This window comes from Hipposideros armiger, unplaced genomic scaffold (genome assembly GCF_001890085.2).
Source record: "Hipposideros armiger isolate ML-2016 unplaced genomic scaffold, ASM189008v1 scaffold_997, whole genome shotgun sequence".
Lineage (NCBI taxonomy): Eukaryota > Metazoa > Chordata > Mammalia > Chiroptera > Hipposideridae > Hipposideros > Hipposideros armiger.
Window position 1 is genome coordinate 15,734 of NW_017732347.1, and position 18,293 is coordinate 34,026.

The following is an 18,293-nucleotide window of genomic DNA, read 5'->3' on the forward strand; positions in this document are numbered from 1 at the left end:
GGCAAGCGGGAAACTGGCTCACCCTGGCCTCCCGCTGCTGCTGGGAGGAGAGGAAATCTCCCAAGGCTGAGTGTGCCAAGGCCTGATTGAGCCAGCCCTCCTGGCCTGTGGGCAGGGCAGGTAGTCACTCAGAGATAGGCCAACCCCTAGCTGCAGTTGATGATCTCTGCGAAGCATTGCTCAGGACAGCGGGAAATCACTTCCTTGGAGCGGGTGCGAGGGGTGGCAGGTTGTCCTGGATGCTGGGTGCTTCCCGAGAGTGCCGGGAACTCCCCTCCTCCTCAGTGGCGTGGCCTGCTTGCCTCTGACATCAAGAACAGCTGAAGTGCCAGCCTCCCCTCCAGGACTCAGGGACAGGACAGCATGAGCCGGTCAAGGCATACGGGCAAGATCTGGAAACGCCTGGAAGATGTCAAGAGGCCGTGGATCCGGCCAGCCAGGACTGACTTCAGCGACAATGAGAGTGTTCGGGTGGCCACAGATGCCCTGTTGGATGGGGGGCCCGAGGCCTACTGGCAGGCACTCAGCCAAGAAGGAGAGGTGGACTTTTTATCCTCGGTGGAGGCCCAGTACATCCAGGCCCAGGCCAAGGAGCCCCGCTGTGCTCCAGAGACCCCAGGAGGGGCCGAGGCAGGAACCAAGGCACTCGACTCCTGCTCCCTGCAGTCAGGTACCTACTTCCCTGTGGCCTCGGAGCACAGCGAGCCCACCCTGCTGCACACCTGGGCCTCGGCCGAGAAGCCCTACCTGAAGGAAACGTCCAGTGCCACCGTGTACTTCCAGACAGACAAGCACAACAACATCAGAGACCTTATTCGCCGCTGCATCTCCCGGACCAGCCAGGTAGTGATGGCGGAGCCTGTGTCTTTTGGGCCACAGGTGGGAGGAACAGGGGCTGGTAGAGGAGGAAGAGTGGGGTACGTCCTGCTCTGAGGGACAGAGTCCAGATGACTGGGGTTTAAGATGGATTCAGGGATGTCACTCTCTGCCTTGCCCTGGGTTACCGACTTCCTGATCCCATGTGTCGTAGTCTAGGTCCCAGCCACCACCATACATCACCAGGACTCCTGCTAGCTTTCTGCCTGGCCCTCCTCTTCCATCTTGGTCCCCAATCGTCCAGTTTCTACACTGCTGTAGACACTTTTCTATATTTCCAATCTAACCTGGTCCCTTCCCTGCTGCCTACTCCATCCATCTTCTGCCTGACCACCAGCTGGATTCAGGCACTGCACAGTCACTTGTGGAGGCCAGTCTACGCAGGGTCTGCAGGTCACTCAGTATTGAGTGGCAGGAGGTGGGAGAGGAACTGGAGAGGTGGTGAGCCATGCTAAGGAGTTTGCTCTTCCTCTGGGAGCAGTTGGGAGCCATGGAAGGCCCTAAACAGAGACAGGACCACAGCCTACTTCCATGGATAGCCTGTGGCTGGAGATCCAGCCCCCTCAGCATCTGTGTGGGAGAAGCCATCCCTGAGCCTTCGTGTGTACGTGTGCACGCATGAGAGATATCACAAACTCTGCCTGCAAAGGCCTGACAGGCCACCAAATGGGTGAAGTTCATGAGGACCTGGGACGAGAGGTTGTGGTGGGGACTGGCAAAGGAGGCCCACCCAGAGGTGGCCCACAACTCAGTGCCAACAGAGCCAGGCCTTCCTACCTGCTGAGAGGAGCAGGGAATTCTGATTATAGGTGAAATCTTCTGATTTGTGTTCTAAACTCGTAACACGCTGTGTTGGTGAAAGAAAAGACATCAGCAGGCCTGAGGGCCACAGAGGCAAGAGAAGAGGCCTCGCTAGGGAGTAGGGGAAGGAGAGGGCCTCAGTCAGGGAAGCATGTTTCACAAGCCCAAACCTGGCTTCTTTCTGGGGAGTGTCACTCACACTGAGAGCGGCAGCTGCAGCTGAGAATCTCCCTGACACCAGTGGTCCCCACCCCTCAGGAGCACACTGAACTGAACACACAGGGATACCAGAGCTACACACTTAGAAACAGGCCCTCAGAGCTGGAAGGGACCTTAGTCCAGCGTGGACTCTGAGACCAGGGAGGCTAAGGGACTTGCCTTGGTTGTGCAGCCAGCCCCGGGCAGTGCCCACACTCCTGGCTTCCTGCCTGGGCCCGTCTGTCAATTCCTGTTGCTGCCCTATCATGGAAACATGAAACGCCACTCCGAAGCAGCCCCGCGACATGAAAAGCATACTCCACCCGTTCCGCTCCACCCGTTCTTACCTTCCACTTAATTTCCCAGAACTCGACTCCCTATCCCCCCGCTTTCCACACGTAGCCTCACCACTCGTGCTGGCTTTTTCTGGAGCCATAAGATTTCATGCAGTATTGAACTTGGGAGGAGATTCCGTCAAGAAACTGGGAACCCAGGAAAAAAATGAGCTTACATGTCAACTTGGTCTTATTTGAGTTCTTTTAAATGTAACCAAAATTTAACATTGTAGTGATGAGAGAAAGAGGGAGGGAGGGAGGGAGGGAGAGAGAGAGAGAGAGAGAGAGAGAGAGAGAGAGAGAGGGAGAATCTTTACAGCTGACAAATTTTTATCCTTGGGGTTCATTCTCGCCCCTTTGAGCTTCTGGAGGGTGGAAGGAATACCCATAGCCCTTTGCTAAATAGCCATTTTGTGCACCTGGGGTAAGAGCTGCAGTTGACAGCAGGCAGACACTGATGGCCTGTGACTCCAGGGCATTGGGAGGACTCCTGACCAAATGCCAGTCATGGTGCCTAAAATTCTGTCAGTCAAGCTAGGACAGCAGAGCAGAGCAAGGGGCTCCCTTCCCTTGGGGGAGCTCCCTGCTAGCTGCCTGGGGGAGGGGAGGGCAGGGGAAGGGAGGGAAGGGGAGAGCAGAGGAGAGGCGAGGAGAGGGGAACCCTGGTGGATGGCAGCCCCGGGTTTGAGCAACCCTCTGTGCCTGGGAGCATAGGGAGGGTGACTGAGGTAGGCTTCACGGAAGAGGTGAGTCTCAAAGGCTGAGTAAGAATTTTCCAGGCAAAGAGATGAGGGAAAAGACTTCCAGGCTCAGGGAGCGTTAGGCACAAAGTTCTGGAGGTGTGAGAGGGCTTGGGGTGTCCAGGGGTTGGGGAGACACGGTCATCTATCTGGTGAGACAGAGTTTGTTCATGTGGAGTGTGAGGGTCGGGGTAAGGATCGGAGGCTAGGAGCAGCTGTGCCTTATACTTTGGGTCAAAGAGTGAGCAACAGTTCTCTGTTCTTAGTTGTGCCTGGGATTTGTTTTAACCAGGTGTAAGCCACATAGACATGGAAATGATTGTCATGAAGGAAGAAGTTTTTCCTCAGTTCCCTAGAGGCAGAAGGCATAGATGCTATCCATGCAGGGCCACGCAGGGAGCACCGAGGTTGCTCAGGACACAGAAGGAGCAAGAGGAACGCACGGGCACAAGCCTTATTGTGATTTTGCAGGGAAGATAGGGCAAGGCAGGGCGAGCAGTTTAGGGCTGGCTAGTTTGAGTCATTTTGGCAGGCTCTGGGCTATAGCTGGTCTCCAGTTGTCCAGGACCTGGCCCTGGGTGATTAGGGCAGGGGGACTATTGGGTGGATGTGTGAGTTAGATAAGGGAGGTGGTTGGGGTATGGCTCTGGATGGCTCGGTTTGTGTATCAGAGGCGTGCTCTTAGGCAAGGTGTTTGCTATCTCTAGGAACGGCCAGCTCTGAGATGCCAAAGCATCAGAAAAATACAGACAACCAAACCGTGGTTAATACATCAACCACGTGTGGCTCCGGATGCTGTGCCATTTTCAAGGGGACTGTGAGGTCCTGCCCTTTTTAACCCTCATCTGTGTGAGGCCAGGTTATCTTCATACACTTCCACCAAACAACATATCCCAACAGATTGCTGCAGAAGCAGACATGAAAAGCCAGCTGCCTTCTGGTAAGCCAGACACCTCGGAGATTTGCAAAAAACTGTAAAACAATGTCACTGTGCTCACAACATTCTGTTGTTTTGGAAAATATAGCTACTTTTCATTAAAACGGTTATTTAGGTTAACGTGTAATGAGCTTAATATTGTTTTAAGTAACAATATTAGTTATTTTAAAATAACTGATAAACATTTTAAAGTTTCCTCAGTTTCTAATATGACAAATACCAATAGTCACAATCCATAGAGATGGAAGCTCTCTGGAATCCTCAATAATTTTTAAGAATGGAAAGGAGTCCTGAGACCAGAAAGTTGGAGAACTTTAGCAGGCAAGCCCCCTCTCCTTGCTGGACCCCCTCTATCTCTGCCTGTCTGTCTTTCTCTCGACAAGTAATACAGATTCATTGAAAAGAGAAAACTCTCCCCAGCTCTCTAGGAGGCTGGGTGGGTGGACAGGGGCTAACAGAGGAGCCAGGTGCCAAGGACCAACTTACAGGCCAAGCCTCTGCCCCCCCTACAGGTCACTGGCTCATTGCAAGGCCAGTGGGCAAGGGGACAAGGAAGGAAGGTCTAGGGTCAGGACAGAGTGAAGCCACCTGAACATAAACTGTGCAAACTCCTGAAAGGAGCTGATGAGAGGGCCCTCCTCCCCACACCTGAGAACCAGGATTCCAGGGCCGAGAACACTGCTGGGGCCTCAGGTCAGGACAAGAGTCATTCCTCTGACAAGGGCCACTGAGGAAAGGGCCAGAGCTGGGAGAGAGAAATCCAGCTCCCCAGGCATGTGGGGGTCCCTGCCAGGGCAACAGGGCACTCCTAACAGGCATGGGAGCCCAAGTTTCGCCAGGGTGGGGGGTCCAGCTCGGTGCTCCATATCCCCACCATCCTCCTAGGATCTGTGATAGGCCCTTTCAATGGAGTTCCTTAGAGTAAGTTGCTCCCCGCTCTGGGTGTCCTGGCTGTGGCACAGTACTGGCATATTATCACTGCTCCAGATTGGGCTGTGGGGGCGGGGAGTACCAGGGGAGCACCTGGCACAGCCAGGGGCAACACAAGCAGGTGGGGGCCTGTGGTTGGACGTGGGTGGTCCCTGGTGGGCTAGCCCACAGCTGCCTTTTCAAGGGCTATTGGCCACATCACTGTGGTCAGCAGAGCGGTGCTGATGGAGGTCCACCTGGGCCTTCTTCCTTTTCTCTGTCCACGTTCTCTGGGAGCTCTGCTCTGGGGTCCCCCAAAGCTTGACTTTCCTTCCCTGGCCCATCCCTGACCCACATACTAAGGAGGCACTTTGTCCCTCAGGCTGTATCCAATGAAAACAGACAGACAATGGAGTCCTTTTCCTAGGCCTGAAGTAGAATGAGTGGGGGCATGGCTCTGAGTTGGGGCCTGGGACATCTTCCCTGGGTTCTAGCCATGTGGCTTTTGGGAAGTTACTTAACTTCTCTGCACCTCCGGCTCCCCACCTGGGAAGGCTGGGTAACAGTGCCGTGAAGGTTACAGGAGGTGAACTTATGGCTGAGAGTAAGTGCTTAACAGATCGTTGCTGCTGTAATTACACTCATCTGTTCAAAGCAAGCTCAGAAACAGGAACATCAGTGCATAGGGGAAGAGAAAGGGTAGAGATAGAAGCACAGAGTGGGTGTTGGGGTGCCAAGTGCTCCCAACACCTGCCCCCAACGGGCCCAAATCCCATTCCCTCTTCACCCCCTGCCCTTCCTGAAGCAGCAGGATTTCCAGCCCATGAAGGACTCACATCCACCTGGCAGGTAGCTAGAGATCCTTGGCCAGGATTTGAGATCCCCGCAGGATTGGGGCTCCTGTGTCTCACTGATACTCCAGGTTCTCAGAGCCAACCTGCTAGGCTATGTTTCCAGGCCAACTTCCTTCTTGAGCAAGGAAGGTATCATGGAAAACGCTTCCTTTTCCTTCGCAGCCAGCCCCACCTCTCTGTGCTGGGCCATCTGACTGGCCATAACGAGAACCTCACTCTTTCTGTTTTATGCCCATAGAGGTGTGGGCACTAATTTTAATCCTCTTCCGTAACCTGGATTAAAACAACGTTTTTGCATGGTGTTATCCTACCTAACATTATCCACACTTGCTTATGAGCAGTGCCTATAAAAATCATAGTCGTATTTTAACTACACACTAGAATAACAACATTTACTCTTGCACATGCTTACATTTATAGCATCTGGGCTTAAACAGTCAGGCCCACCGTGCATGATGGCTAATGCTCTATTATTGTGCAGTGTTTTATAGGTAAAGAAACTGAGGCTCAGAGAGGGTAGGTGACTTCTTCAAAGGCACTCAGCTACTCTCCAGTAGCCCCGAGACTGGAGCCAAAGTTCCCAAACTCCCAGTAGACCTGGATTATCGGTTACCCCTCTGTGTCAGTTTCAAAGAGCTGTAACAAGTTATCACACATTTGGTGGTTTGTATCAACAGAAATCTTTTCTTCCACAGTTCTGGAGACCAGAAGTCCAAACTTAAGATGTCAGCTGGGCCATGCTCCCCTCTGACGTCGCTGGAGGAGGATTATTCTTTCCTCTCCCTGCTTCTGGTGACTCCAGGCCTTTTTTTGGCTTGTGGCTGCCTAACTCCAGTCTCTGCTTCCATCTTTCCATTGCCTTATCCTGCTCTCGCTATCATTCCTCTGGGTATCTTTCATAAAGACACTTGTCATTGGATTTAGAGTTCAAGGGGTCATCCGGGATGATCTCATCTTGAGAGTCTCAATTACATCTGCAAAGGTCCTTTATCCAAATGAGGTCACATCCATGGCTTCTGGTGGTTAGGATGTGGACATATCTTTTAGGACATCATCATTCAACCTACTACACTCTGTAAGGTAGCACGCCTATGCAGGGGACTGAAGAAGTTACTGGCCTTGAAGCAATCCAGCTGGGAGACAAACCCAGCAGGGGGCAAAATAGAATGAGGCCTGCTGAGCCTGTATTTGCAAGCATTCCTGAAATCCGGACATTGGGTTATTTGAAAACCTGACCCCTTCTCTGTCACTTGGTCACCTGCTCACCAGCCTTATCTCAGGGAAACAAGGACTCACTGGAAAGCAACTGGGAGGATTTACTGACCTCCTGGGGAGAGAGAATTGTCTCTTTTGTCAGTACCTTAGAGGAGGAGGCATTTATTTTTCAGCAGAGAGGACCTCAGGGTTATTGGTGCTATAAGCTTAAACGTGGACACTTAATCGTGTGATACCAGGGCATGGTTCTAAAGGATCACGGGTCTCATGATTAGAACATCTTTTCTTTCTTTTTTTTTTTTTAAAGATTTTATTGGGGAATCGGGGGAGGGGGAACAGACAAGTTGCTGTCCTTTTGTTCTTCAGTCTAGTTGTGGAGGACGTTGCTTCACTGACCCACGTTGGTATCATCATTGCGCTCTTCCCAGGTGAGGCAGATCGGTCGCCGGCCTCTGGACGGCCGCTCACCACAGCTCTTGGCAGCTCACATCAGCTGCCGGCTGCTCACGCTGGCTGCCGGCCACACACGGTAGCTTATGGCAGCCCACTGCAGTTTCACTGCAGCCGTACCGTCGCCGGCGACTCACGGCAGCCCAGCTCCAGGTCGAGCTGTTGTTCACCGTTTTAGCTGTAGAGGGCAGTGTCACTGGCCCTCATGTGGGATCCGAACTGGGGCCCTGCTGCTCAGAGCTGGAGTCCCAAGCTGGCCCTAGAACATCTTTTCTGACTTTTGGCTCAGGGTGAATAATTTATCAGCACTTCCCTCCCCTGTCCAGACACCCATATCAACTGAGAAGAAAGTCAGCCCCAAGTGGGTACCAGCTGTCTCCTTCACCTGTCTCTGTGAATGGTGGAACATTATTACTACTGGTACTGTTGAAGAAAAAAAATGACCACAGACCCCCACCAAACATGACTGCTAGTTGGGGCTTTGTGCATGTCTATCTGCACACCACTTTCCCTCACAGGCAGTCATAGTGGACATACCACCATTTTGTGCTGTTTTCTTTTTTCACTTAATCCATTAATTTTAAGTACATATTTGTTGAGCTCATATTATATTGCAAGTCTTACTGTAACACTTCACCGGATCTTATAGTTTCTATGTAACCATTATAATTATCATAATAATCTACTTGTCAATATACTACAATTTTGGTATTAAGGAGGACTCTTCATTGGGTGACAAAAAAGTCTAATGCTGCTCTGATTCTGCTGAGTGGGAGTTTTCCTCACACCAGCTGGGTGTTCTGCAATTGAACTCACACCAATGAAAGCCCAGGTTGACACCTGTGTTTCTGACCAACCAGCTACAGATTGAAGATTCTAACAATCCTCTCCTTAGGTTCGATTAATTTGCTAGAGTAGCTCATAGACTCCGAGAAATATTTTACTTACTGGATTACCAGTTTATTATCAAAGGATACCACTCAGGAAGAGCCAGATGGAAAAGATGCACAGGGCAAGGTATGAGGAAAGGGCTCTGAGCTTCCATGCCTCTCTAAGCACACCAGTCTTTCCAATTCTTTGCTTGGAAGCTCTCCAAACCCATCCTTTTGGGTTTTTATGGGGGCTTCATTACATCGGAATGGTTGATTACATCATTGGCCATTGATTGACCCAACCTCCAGCCCCTTTCCCGTCCCCAGGGCCAGGGAACTGAAAGTTTCCCAGGGGCCAAGGGACTAAAAGTTCTAACCTTCTAATCACAGAGTTAGTTCTCCTGGCAACCAGACCCCATCCTTAGGTTTGGTCTAGAAGTCATCTCATTAACATAACAAAAGACACTTTTATTGCTCTCCTCACTTAGAAAAGTCCAAGGGTTTTCTGAGTTTGGTGCCAGAAACAGGACAAAGACCAATTATATGCTTCTTATTATAAATTACAATGTCACAAAAAGTAACCCCAAGTAAGCTTAAGAAGAGGAACATGCATTGACATCCACAGTGGAAAAGTCAAGAGTAGGATTGGCTTCAGGCATGACTGAAACCAGATGTTCAAATGATGCTGCTGGCAACCTGTCTCCACCTCTTGGCCCTGCTTTCCCCCAGGGCTGGCGTCATTTTCAGGCAGGCTGCCCCCTCATGGTGGCAAGATGGCTACCAGCAGCTGTCGTTTATAATCTACTAGCTCAGCAACCCCAGTGGAAAGAACGCCTCCTTTCCCTAGGAGTCCCAGCAGTAGTCTTGGGCTGACGCTTATTAGCACACTTTAGGTCATGTGCCCACCCTTGGGCCAATCTCTGTGGCAAGTGGGGGATACAGTGTTCTCATTGGTCTGGCTTTGGTGATGTGCCTTCCCCACATCCAATCCAGGGTATGGCAGTAGCCCCACCCAGACCATGTTGATTGTGGAGAAGCGTTGATTTCTTAAAGTGAGATTGGGGTGTCGTTGGTGGAAGAAGAGGAATGAATGCATGCTTGGCCAGCAGGGAGACCTGTGTCTCTCCCCTGTGCTGGATATCTAAGGCTCTCCACTCCCTGAGTTTCTGTTACGAAAGGGGATGCAGTAACTGCTAGCTGAGCAGGACTCCCTTTGTCCCACTGGCACATCTCAGCCTAGTCTAGTTTATATGTGGGGTCTCTACAGGAATTTTGTTTGAGGCACAGATGCCACGGCTTAAAAGCATTTGAAAACCAGTGGCCACAGAGTGCCTTTGCGCTCCATGTGGCTGAGGCTCCTTGACACTACATCTGTCCCTTTCCCCTGAAGCTGCCCAGCCACCTCCTCCTCTCTTCCCCCCTCTGCTTCCTCTTTTTGCTCTTCCTTCTCCACTCCAACACGGGGCCAGAGGGTGCGGTGGGGCCGGAGAGGTGGGGTCAGGACAGAGGCAGGGGCCTCCACGCCAGGTCTCCCTTTCCTATCCTGGAACCCTGCCCTGGCAGCCCCTCCCCCAGCCCACCCTTCCCCTCTCACACAGCACCAGTGGGACCAGCTCTCCCATGCCCACTGGGACGTAGGCAATTTGGCTGAAACCAGTTAGCGCCTGACCCTAACTCCTCTGGTATTTGACCCCTCTGCCCTGGCCCAGGTGCTGGCCATCCTGATGGATGAGTTCACAGATGTGGAGATCTTCTGTGACGTTCTAGAGGCAGCCAACAAGCGTGGCGTGTTTGTCTGTGTGCTCCTGGACCAGGGAGGAGTGAAGCTCTTCCAGGAGATGTGCGACAAAGTCCAGATCTCCGACAGGCACCTCAAGGTAGGGCCCCCCAATGAGGGTCCCAAAGGTACTTTGTATTAGAACAACATAGGCTGTGCCGTGGTAGCAGGTGCCCCCAGCTCAATGGCTTAACATAGTCAAGGTGCGTACGTCTTGCTCACAGTCCAGGGAAGGTCAGGCAGCCATCCTCCATCTTATAGCTATGCCAGAAGGAATGCCTTGTCTCTAAGAGAGCAGCGACAGGGAGAGGGGCCAGAAGGATGTCGCAGGCTGTTTTTTTGAACCTGACCTGGAAGAGATTTTCATCCCTTTCGCTCACAGCCCTTTGGCCTCCCCTCGATGCACAGGGGCTGGGAAGTGGAAAGGGCCCATGGCCAGCTGGTGAGCAGCAGACTGCTGCATCCGCCTTCGTTCTCCCACCTGGGGAAACCCCATGGACGTGCTTAAGGCAGCAGGGCTACATCCAGGAACTGTTTGATACTATTTAGGACTCCACGGCCCCAGCCGGAAGCTGATCCTCTTAGAGTTAATCGAACAACCGACTTTCTTCTTCTGGCCAGGAGAAAAGAAACTTAGAGATAAGGGTTCATTTAAGTCATGTCAAATTTGGGGCAGCAGCTAATTCAAGGTCAAGTGTCAAAGCATCCATGGCTTTCTTGAGCAGGCCTGGCTGAACAGCTGATGGGTGGTCCTCAGGGTTCCCGTGGCGACTCCCCTCTAGCTCAGGCAGGCCAGCCTCCAGGAGACCCCGCCCTCCCCCCTTCCTCCTTCCTTTCCCCCCGACACTGACCAGCGTGCCGCTGAGTCCAGGCAGCTCCGGGCACTACGGGTCTCAGGCCCTGTGATTGCTGGGTCTGCCTGATGCTACTTGGATCGCACTTCCTTGACATGAGGCCATCGAGACAGGGCCAGGGAGTCGAGTCAGCACAGGCCTTGCCATCATGGCTCACACTGCCTACACTGAGCGTCCTCTGCTCACCCCAAAAGCAGAAGGACGTGGCCCTCCTGCCTTCTTAGAGCTTATGGAGAGGCTGAGAGGAGCTGCTGGAGACACTGGGTATCCTCTTCCCAGATCCTGCCCAGCAGTCAGTGGGCAACCTCAGGGTCTCAGCAGTGTGCTCCCTTCCTCTGAGGTCCATGTGCTTCACCTGCCCTTTCATTTCTTTAGCCTTCCAAGGCTTCCAGCTTGAGGGCTGGGACAGCAGGCGCTGCTGGGGAGGAAAGGGGCAAACAGGGCCATGATTTGGGTTGTAGACACACCTTTTTGTAGGCAAGACAACAGAGAGTCCATTGAGGTCATCACAAAGCTGCACCTTCTGGCTTCACGGAACCTTCCCTCTGACCAGCATGGGGTCAGGGACTTGTGTCATTAAAGCCACTTACGAGGCAGGGCTGGGCCTGCCAGACCTCCATGGTCTGTGGGAGCTTAGACTGAAGGCTCCACGAGCATTGGGCCCTTATCTTTCATCTATTTTCTGGTTTTATAAATTCTATAAAACCATCTCCATTACTCAAATAATGCCAGGACAGTGAAGACAATTTGGAAAACTGAGCCAAGGAAAACATTTAAATGGCCCATAATCCCACCAACCCCTATTCAAGCCTTGATGAACATCCTTCCAGACTTTTTCCTAAGCAAATGCATATCTACAAACACATCATCAGTGAGCGATACCTTGACTTTCCTTCCAACAGAACATTTCCATCCGGAGTGTGGAAGCAGAGGTGTACTGCGCCAAATCCGGCAGGAAGTTTGCCGGCCAAATCCAGGAGAAGTTCATCATCTCGGACTGGAGATACGTCCTGTCTGGGTCGTACAGGTGAGCACTGGGTTGCACCTGTCGAGGTTTCATGGAGGCCAAAGCCGAGCAGCTCAGGCACACACCCTCCTCCCCAGAAGCTCCCAAGACGCTTCAACTTTGGCCCGGAGCCGCAGCTTCATCTCATACACGAGGCTGGAGGCAGGACTGGCCTGGAAACAGGGGGACATCTGAGCCCTTGCTGGGAGGACTTCAGGCTAGAGAGGCACTTCCAGGTGCCTCAGTTTCCCTTGATAATGCAATAGGACATAGAATCCTCTTTTTCTATCCTCAGCCTTCTCAGGCATGATTATAAAGCCATGCAATTTGTTTTGGGAGTGGAGGGGTGTACATGCCCCATTTTATTTTCAAGATGTTTTATTATTTTAATATAACAAATTTATTGAGCTATAATTCACCTATTTAACATATGTAGTTCAATTCTTTTTTAGTGTTACTTTCCTCATCTGTAATATGGGGATTAGGTGTCTTAACACAGATGCCCCTCTGTGGTAAACAGAACACAAAAATGCATTTATATATATGTATATATATATATATGTGTGTGTGTGTGTGTGTGTGTGTGTGTGTGTATAAATATATATATATATTTATTTATTTATGCTAAATCTGCTTATATTGTAATTGAGAACCTTGGTTCATTGAAAGTCACCTTAGAGAAAATGAAAAGTCAGATTATAAATTGGGAGCAGGTTTTCAGGATGCCCTGACAGGATTAGTATCAAGAATCACAAAGCACTCCTGTGAATCACAATAGCACAATGGAGCGTGGGTGAGGGACATGGTGTGCATTCAGCCAGGAGGGGACAAGTGTGAAAACGTATGAAGAGGTGTTCAGCAGCAGTGATCAAGAAAAGGCAAATCCAGGCTAGAATGAGTTACCATCTTATACCTTTTCAACCAGAAAAAATAAAATAAAATAAAGACTGATAATACCAAGTGTTAGATTTACAGGATCTTTTATACATTGCTGCTGGGACCGCAAATCAGTACAGTAACTTTGGAAAGATTTGACATTTTCTCCTAAAGCTGAATATTCACATAGTTTATAACCCAGTCATTGTACTCCTAGGCATATTTCCAAGGAAAACTGGTTCACAGTACAGAAGACAAATACGAGGACATTTGTAGCAGCACTCACTGGTCATGAAACAAAAATGGTGGAAGTAACCCAAATTTCTACCAATGGGAGAGTAGATGAATAAGCCATAATCTAGCCACCAGTGGAATATTATACAGCAGTCAAAAATGAATGAGGTACAGCAACAAGAAACAAGATGGATAAATACTAGCAATATAATTAATATTAAGTGAAAAAAGATCCCTAAAGATTGTCATGTTAAAAACAGCTAAAGTAAAAATATTTACTTTCCAGAATACACAAAACGTTTTTTTTTAATTATAGAAAAAAGAAAGTATGGGAATGATGACACAGGATTTGGGGTGATGATTTCCTCAAGTTTGGAGACCCAGAAAAATGGGTTGCAGGAGGGACCATATAGTTAGATGTCAGTTACTGTCAAGATGCTAGCTTTTTATTTTAGGTGGTAGGTTCTCAGTGCTTATTGAAGTATTTAAAATAATAAAGTAAATAGCTCCATACATTCAAATGGGCCACGAATGGACCAATGATAGTGGGTCTTGAGCCAAAAATTATGATTAAGTCAATTCTATGTACTTAAGGGACAAAAAAAAACCACAAAACAATAAAAATAAAATGTATTTCAAGGGCCGGCCGAGTGGCTCAGTTGGTTAAGAGTTCACTCAAGAGTGCGAGCTCTGAGCAACAGGGTCAACGGTTAGATTCCTGGCCCGAGCTGAGCTGCTGCTGAGCTGCCAACAGGTGGCAGGATGGCTCAGCTAAAAATTAATTAATTAATTAATTAATTAAGAAATAAATACATAAATAAAATAATAAAGAAATAAATGTATTTCTTATAATGAGTGATGATAAAAGGAAGTGTAAAAAGTCAAGCACAGGATGCATGGGCCTGCAGGGGTTTAGGTGGGGGAACCCTTGAGCAGTGCTTGTTAGGGGGGCACACAAATTCTGCTGGGCCTCGCTGAGGATGTGGGGGGTGCGCAAGGGCCGCGAGGCTGGGAACGCAGGGTGCATAGGGGCACACAGGGTGCGTGGGGGCCTGGAAAGTTGCCAGGGCAGCTTTGGACCTGTTTCGTTGAGCAAAGCATACAGTTGTTGGCCTGATTCAGCCTGATTCCAAACAACACAGGGCTCTTGATGTCTAAGTGTAGCCAGGAGTCCCACTGTCCCTGTGTCTGCCGCCTTCCCTGCCACCTGGCTGGCCCTAGGCTCAGCAGCAGCTACTCATGAATCTGGAGCTGCGTGGGTGGCTCCTTGGAAGGAGATGAGGTTTAAACTGAGGCTCATTGTTCTTCCCAGGATTGCTCCATCTTCGTGTGGGCCCCTCCCTGCCTCACAGAGCAGGGACCGTGCAGGCTGGGCCCTGCCTTTTGGTGGCAAGACAGGCCGGGTGGGGGATGGAAGCTGAGACCTTTGGTGGGCTGTTTCTGTTCATCCCTGGCGCTGTCTGTCCCTCAGGGTGACCTGTCCCCCTCTGACCATCCTGTCCCCTTTGCTCTCCACACCTACGTTCACATTATGAGGGAGGTGGGAATCTCAATCCTGATGCTCTTGGTGGGTCTTCTGTGCTGTCCAGGCATTTTCAAGGTTTTTTTTTTGGGGGGGGGGAAGGGGGGAGTTTTCGATCAGAAATAGAAGGGGATTTGGTTAAATCAGCAAATCATAAAAAGTAATACATAAACGCCTTGAGTATTTTGTTTTCACCTACAACCTGTAAGTGGAGGGAGGGTCAAGACCTCTGCTTGAGGGTGTTCTTTCATGGGTATCCAGACAAACCACACTTCTGCCCCATTCCTGTGGGCTCGCTCTGTATCCTTTTTCCATCCCCCAAAGGGCACAGGATTCTCCCTCCCCGGGATTTTCCCTCCCCTCAAACCCTCCAGGGTCCATGTGCCTGAAAATGGAACTATGCCCTTTAAATTTTCACGCACACACAGCCCCTGCCTTCCAGAGAGCAGCCAACTTTCTGCAGCTGCCTTCCCCAAGCCCCTATTTGGTTAGAAGAGGCAGGTGTCCCACATTTCACAGGTGGAGCCACTGAGGCCCCCGTGGCTAGGTGACTCATATGAGCACACAGTTGCGGACCCTGGGACTCAGCTGCCCTCAGCCCCTTTGTGCTTCCTCAGGGACCTGTAAGGGGCTGTCATCTGAGCACCAGGAGGGAGCCCTGACCTGAAGCCAGCGATTCACTCTGGCAACTTAATCATTCACCTGCAGACACTTGCGGGTCTCTGAGCTGCCGTTTTTGCATCTGTGAAAGCGGCATGCCCGTGTCTCCCTCCCTCCAAGGGTTCTGCCAGCACAGAGGGGCAGTGGGCATGTTTATCCCCTTCCTACCAGCCTTGCCATTTGCCACACTTCCCTCCAAGGAAGGTCGCAGAGGCCTGGAGCCATGGCCCGCAGTGCCCACCCCTCACTCTCTCTCCTCCCCCCCGCAGCTTCACCTGGCTCTGCGGACACGTCCATCGGAACATCCTTTCCAAGTTCACGGGCCAGGCTGTGGAGCTGTTTGACGAGGAGTTCCGCCACCTGTATGCCTCCTCCAAGCCCGTGATGGGCCTGAAGTCCCCCAGGCTGGTCACACCCCTTCAGCCCAGAGCAGGCCGCAGCACCCCGCCGGGCCGTCTCAGTGGCAGCAGCTGCTCCCACAGTGACCATACGTCTTCCAACCCCTTCAGCAGCCCATCCACGGGAAGCGACCCCCAGAACCAGAGTCCGTCCAAGTCCTCAGGGCCCAGCAGTCCCCTGGCCCCAAACCCACCTCCGCCCTCCAGGTTTCAGCCCTACTATGGCCTTTGGGGGGCCCTGACCCCACAGGCCCACTTCTCCCCGAGGCCGCACGATGGCCTGTCCACTCTCTACAGCAACTTCAACGCCAGCAGGCCCGTAAGGCTGCAACTCGAGCAGCTTGGCCTGGTGCCCAGGGCAGCCCACATCTGGAGGCCCTTTCTACAGGTGTCCCCTCATTTCTGAAGGGTCCCTTCCTCCAGCCGCCCTCTCAGGGCCAGCGCTGCACATTCCTATGTTTTCTGACCCAAGGCACCCACCTCAATGACTAGCAGCTTAGGTTCGTGTTCCTTTTGAACTAAAGGCACTTGGACAACATCATTGGCTATATTTGAATGTTCCTGGGCCTGAGACCCCCCTCCTGGGTTCCCCTCTCTAGTTTGGCCTATGCAACACATTCCAGAAGGTTCCAGGGAGGAAGGGGTGGGGGTGGGGAGCTAGAAGACAAAATTGTGAAAATAGAGCCCCTTTCTTCCAAAGAGCAGCCAACACTTAAACAGTCCTCGAATCTCTATAATGTAAGAAGGGGCAGATACAGCCCATGTTTTACATATGGGTAAACTGAGGCACTGAGAGGCAGAGGGTTGGTGTAACCAAGGTACTCCTGTTTCCCAGTGCCGAGGAGCAGTCCATTCCCCACACATTCAGGGGGCGGTGTGGGAACAGTCTGGATGTTTCTAGGGGAGGTGGGATAACTCCTCCTCCCTGAAGGGTATAATACTGGGTATCCCTGGGCCCAATGAGTTAGGGAGTTGGCCCCAGAACCTGCCTCTGTAAATTGTGTGGGGCCAGTTGAAATTGTTGCCACCAGAGATGGGGCAAGGCAAGACATCTAGGGGATGGTTGGACACGGCAGCGCAGCAGCTCAGGCGCTTGCTGCCGAGAGCCTTGGGCTGGCCTGGAGGTCCCTGAGTCTGGGCAGGTCCCAGGGGCTTGAATTGTTGGGACCTGGAAGTCTTGAGCAACGAGTGGGGGTTCAGCGTTGACCTTGCAGCCCCCAGGGGCAGCCAGCTGTCTGCAGACCCAGGTGCCTGTCTGGCTTGTTGACATCCTGAGGCAGGAAAGCTGAACCCTCACAAGCCCCATCATTCATTCATTCTCAGATCGCAGTGTGCTCTGTATTCCTAGAATGGAACTGGACCCCGAGGGCACAGGGTACTTTGGGAGAACAGAGGAGGGAGGTCGGGACACTTTCCAGAGAAGTAACAGTTAACCTGAGACCTAAGAACAAGGGTGTGACAGCTGGGAAGAGAGCTGTGATCCAGGCTGCCCAGGCCTGAGAGAAACAGGTGAAAAGCCCACACCCCTTCCTGTTTCCATGCCCTCCCCGTGCCACCAGCTCATCTCAGCAAATGTCTTCCTGTTGCCCATTTCCATCTCAGAAGCTTTGCCTTAGCTGTGGGGGGCTGAGTGGCCTCTGAACCTGACAGCATGCAGCACCCCAAGTCCTGCTCTGCAGAGGGTATCTCCTCTCAGCCCATCCCTGTTGGTATCTGTCCTGGACTCCTGGCAAAGACAGAGGCGTCTTTGCTTCTGTTTTCTTTTAAATTGCATCCCTGTCCTCGCTTCGCTTTTCCCCTCCTTAGTTCCTGAAAATCCAACAACGAAAAACCCTTTGGTTCCTGAAGGTTTTTTTAAACCCCAGTCCTGATGCTGCTGTTTTCCTGCGGACTTCTGGGATGAGGTTAGAGTGACCCAGGCTGCAGGGCATTCTAAATCGGATGTCACAGGCTGCCAAGAAGGCTTCGGAAAGGGAAAGCTTGCTGGGGTGCCAAGAGCGCCAAAAGCCTGCTCTGCCTCTGCCTGCATCCAGCTCGGTCCGGGTGGACAGGGGAGACCTGGCAGCTGGAACAAACCCTCCGGCTCCCAGTTCCCCTCTACGGTCGGTCGTCTTAGGGGTTCACAAATACTGCTTCTCCTCTTCTGGGCACCTTGTCACGTGTGATCCCAGCCTGCTGGGAAGGTAGTGTGGTTTGCTGTGGCCCATGGAAGGTGAGAGGAAGTGCTGAGGACCCCTTCCAGGCAGGAGCTTTAAGAGCCGGGTAGGTGCAGTTGGCCTCCTGGGAGCACATCTCAAGGTGGAGTCTGGGTTCCTAAGAGACTCTGGTGAGCGGGACCACCTACTCCCACGCCACCGACCTGCAGAGGACAAGTAGCATGAGCAAGAAATAAACCTTTGGGGCAGCTCGTTAGCTCAGTTGGTTAGAGCATAGTGCTCATAACACCAAGGTTGCCGGTTCGATCCCCATGATCCCCATGCCCTCCACAACTAGATTGAATAACTATTTGACTTGGAGCTGATGGGTCCTGTTCCCCAATAAAAAAATAAAATAAAAAAATAAACCTTTGTTGTTTAAGCCACTGAGATTGGGGCTGTTTCTTATCGCACCACGATCCAGCCTCACCTGACTAATACAACCCACTGACGCAAGGCTGGGCCATTCCCTTGTGGGACTGGATTCCCAAGGGCCCCCAGCCTTGGGCGCTTGTCCCAAGACACTATTTCCACCAGGAGGGTTTTACACACCTGGCAAGGGGGTGGCTGAATGCCAAAGCACA

The 18,293-nt window shown here is 51.5% G+C and overlaps 1 protein-coding gene across 1 annotated transcript; it reads left to right on the top strand.

Annotated features, from left to right (window-relative positions):
• Positions 1 to 231: 231 nt before the first annotated feature.
• Positions 232 to 17,963, top strand: SACK1A (scaffolding CK1 anchoring protein A). The gene is made up of 4 exons (XM_019631390.1): positions 232 to 843; positions 9,897 to 10,064; positions 11,721 to 11,845; positions 15,386 to 17,963. Exons 1-4 carry the CDS (start codon positions 364 to 366, stop codon positions 15,918 to 15,920), a joined length of 1,308 nt encoding a protein of 435 aa, XP_019486935.1. The 5' UTR covers positions 232 to 363; the 3' UTR covers positions 15,921 to 17,963.
• The last annotated feature ends 330 nt before the right edge of the window (positions 17,964 to 18,293 follow it).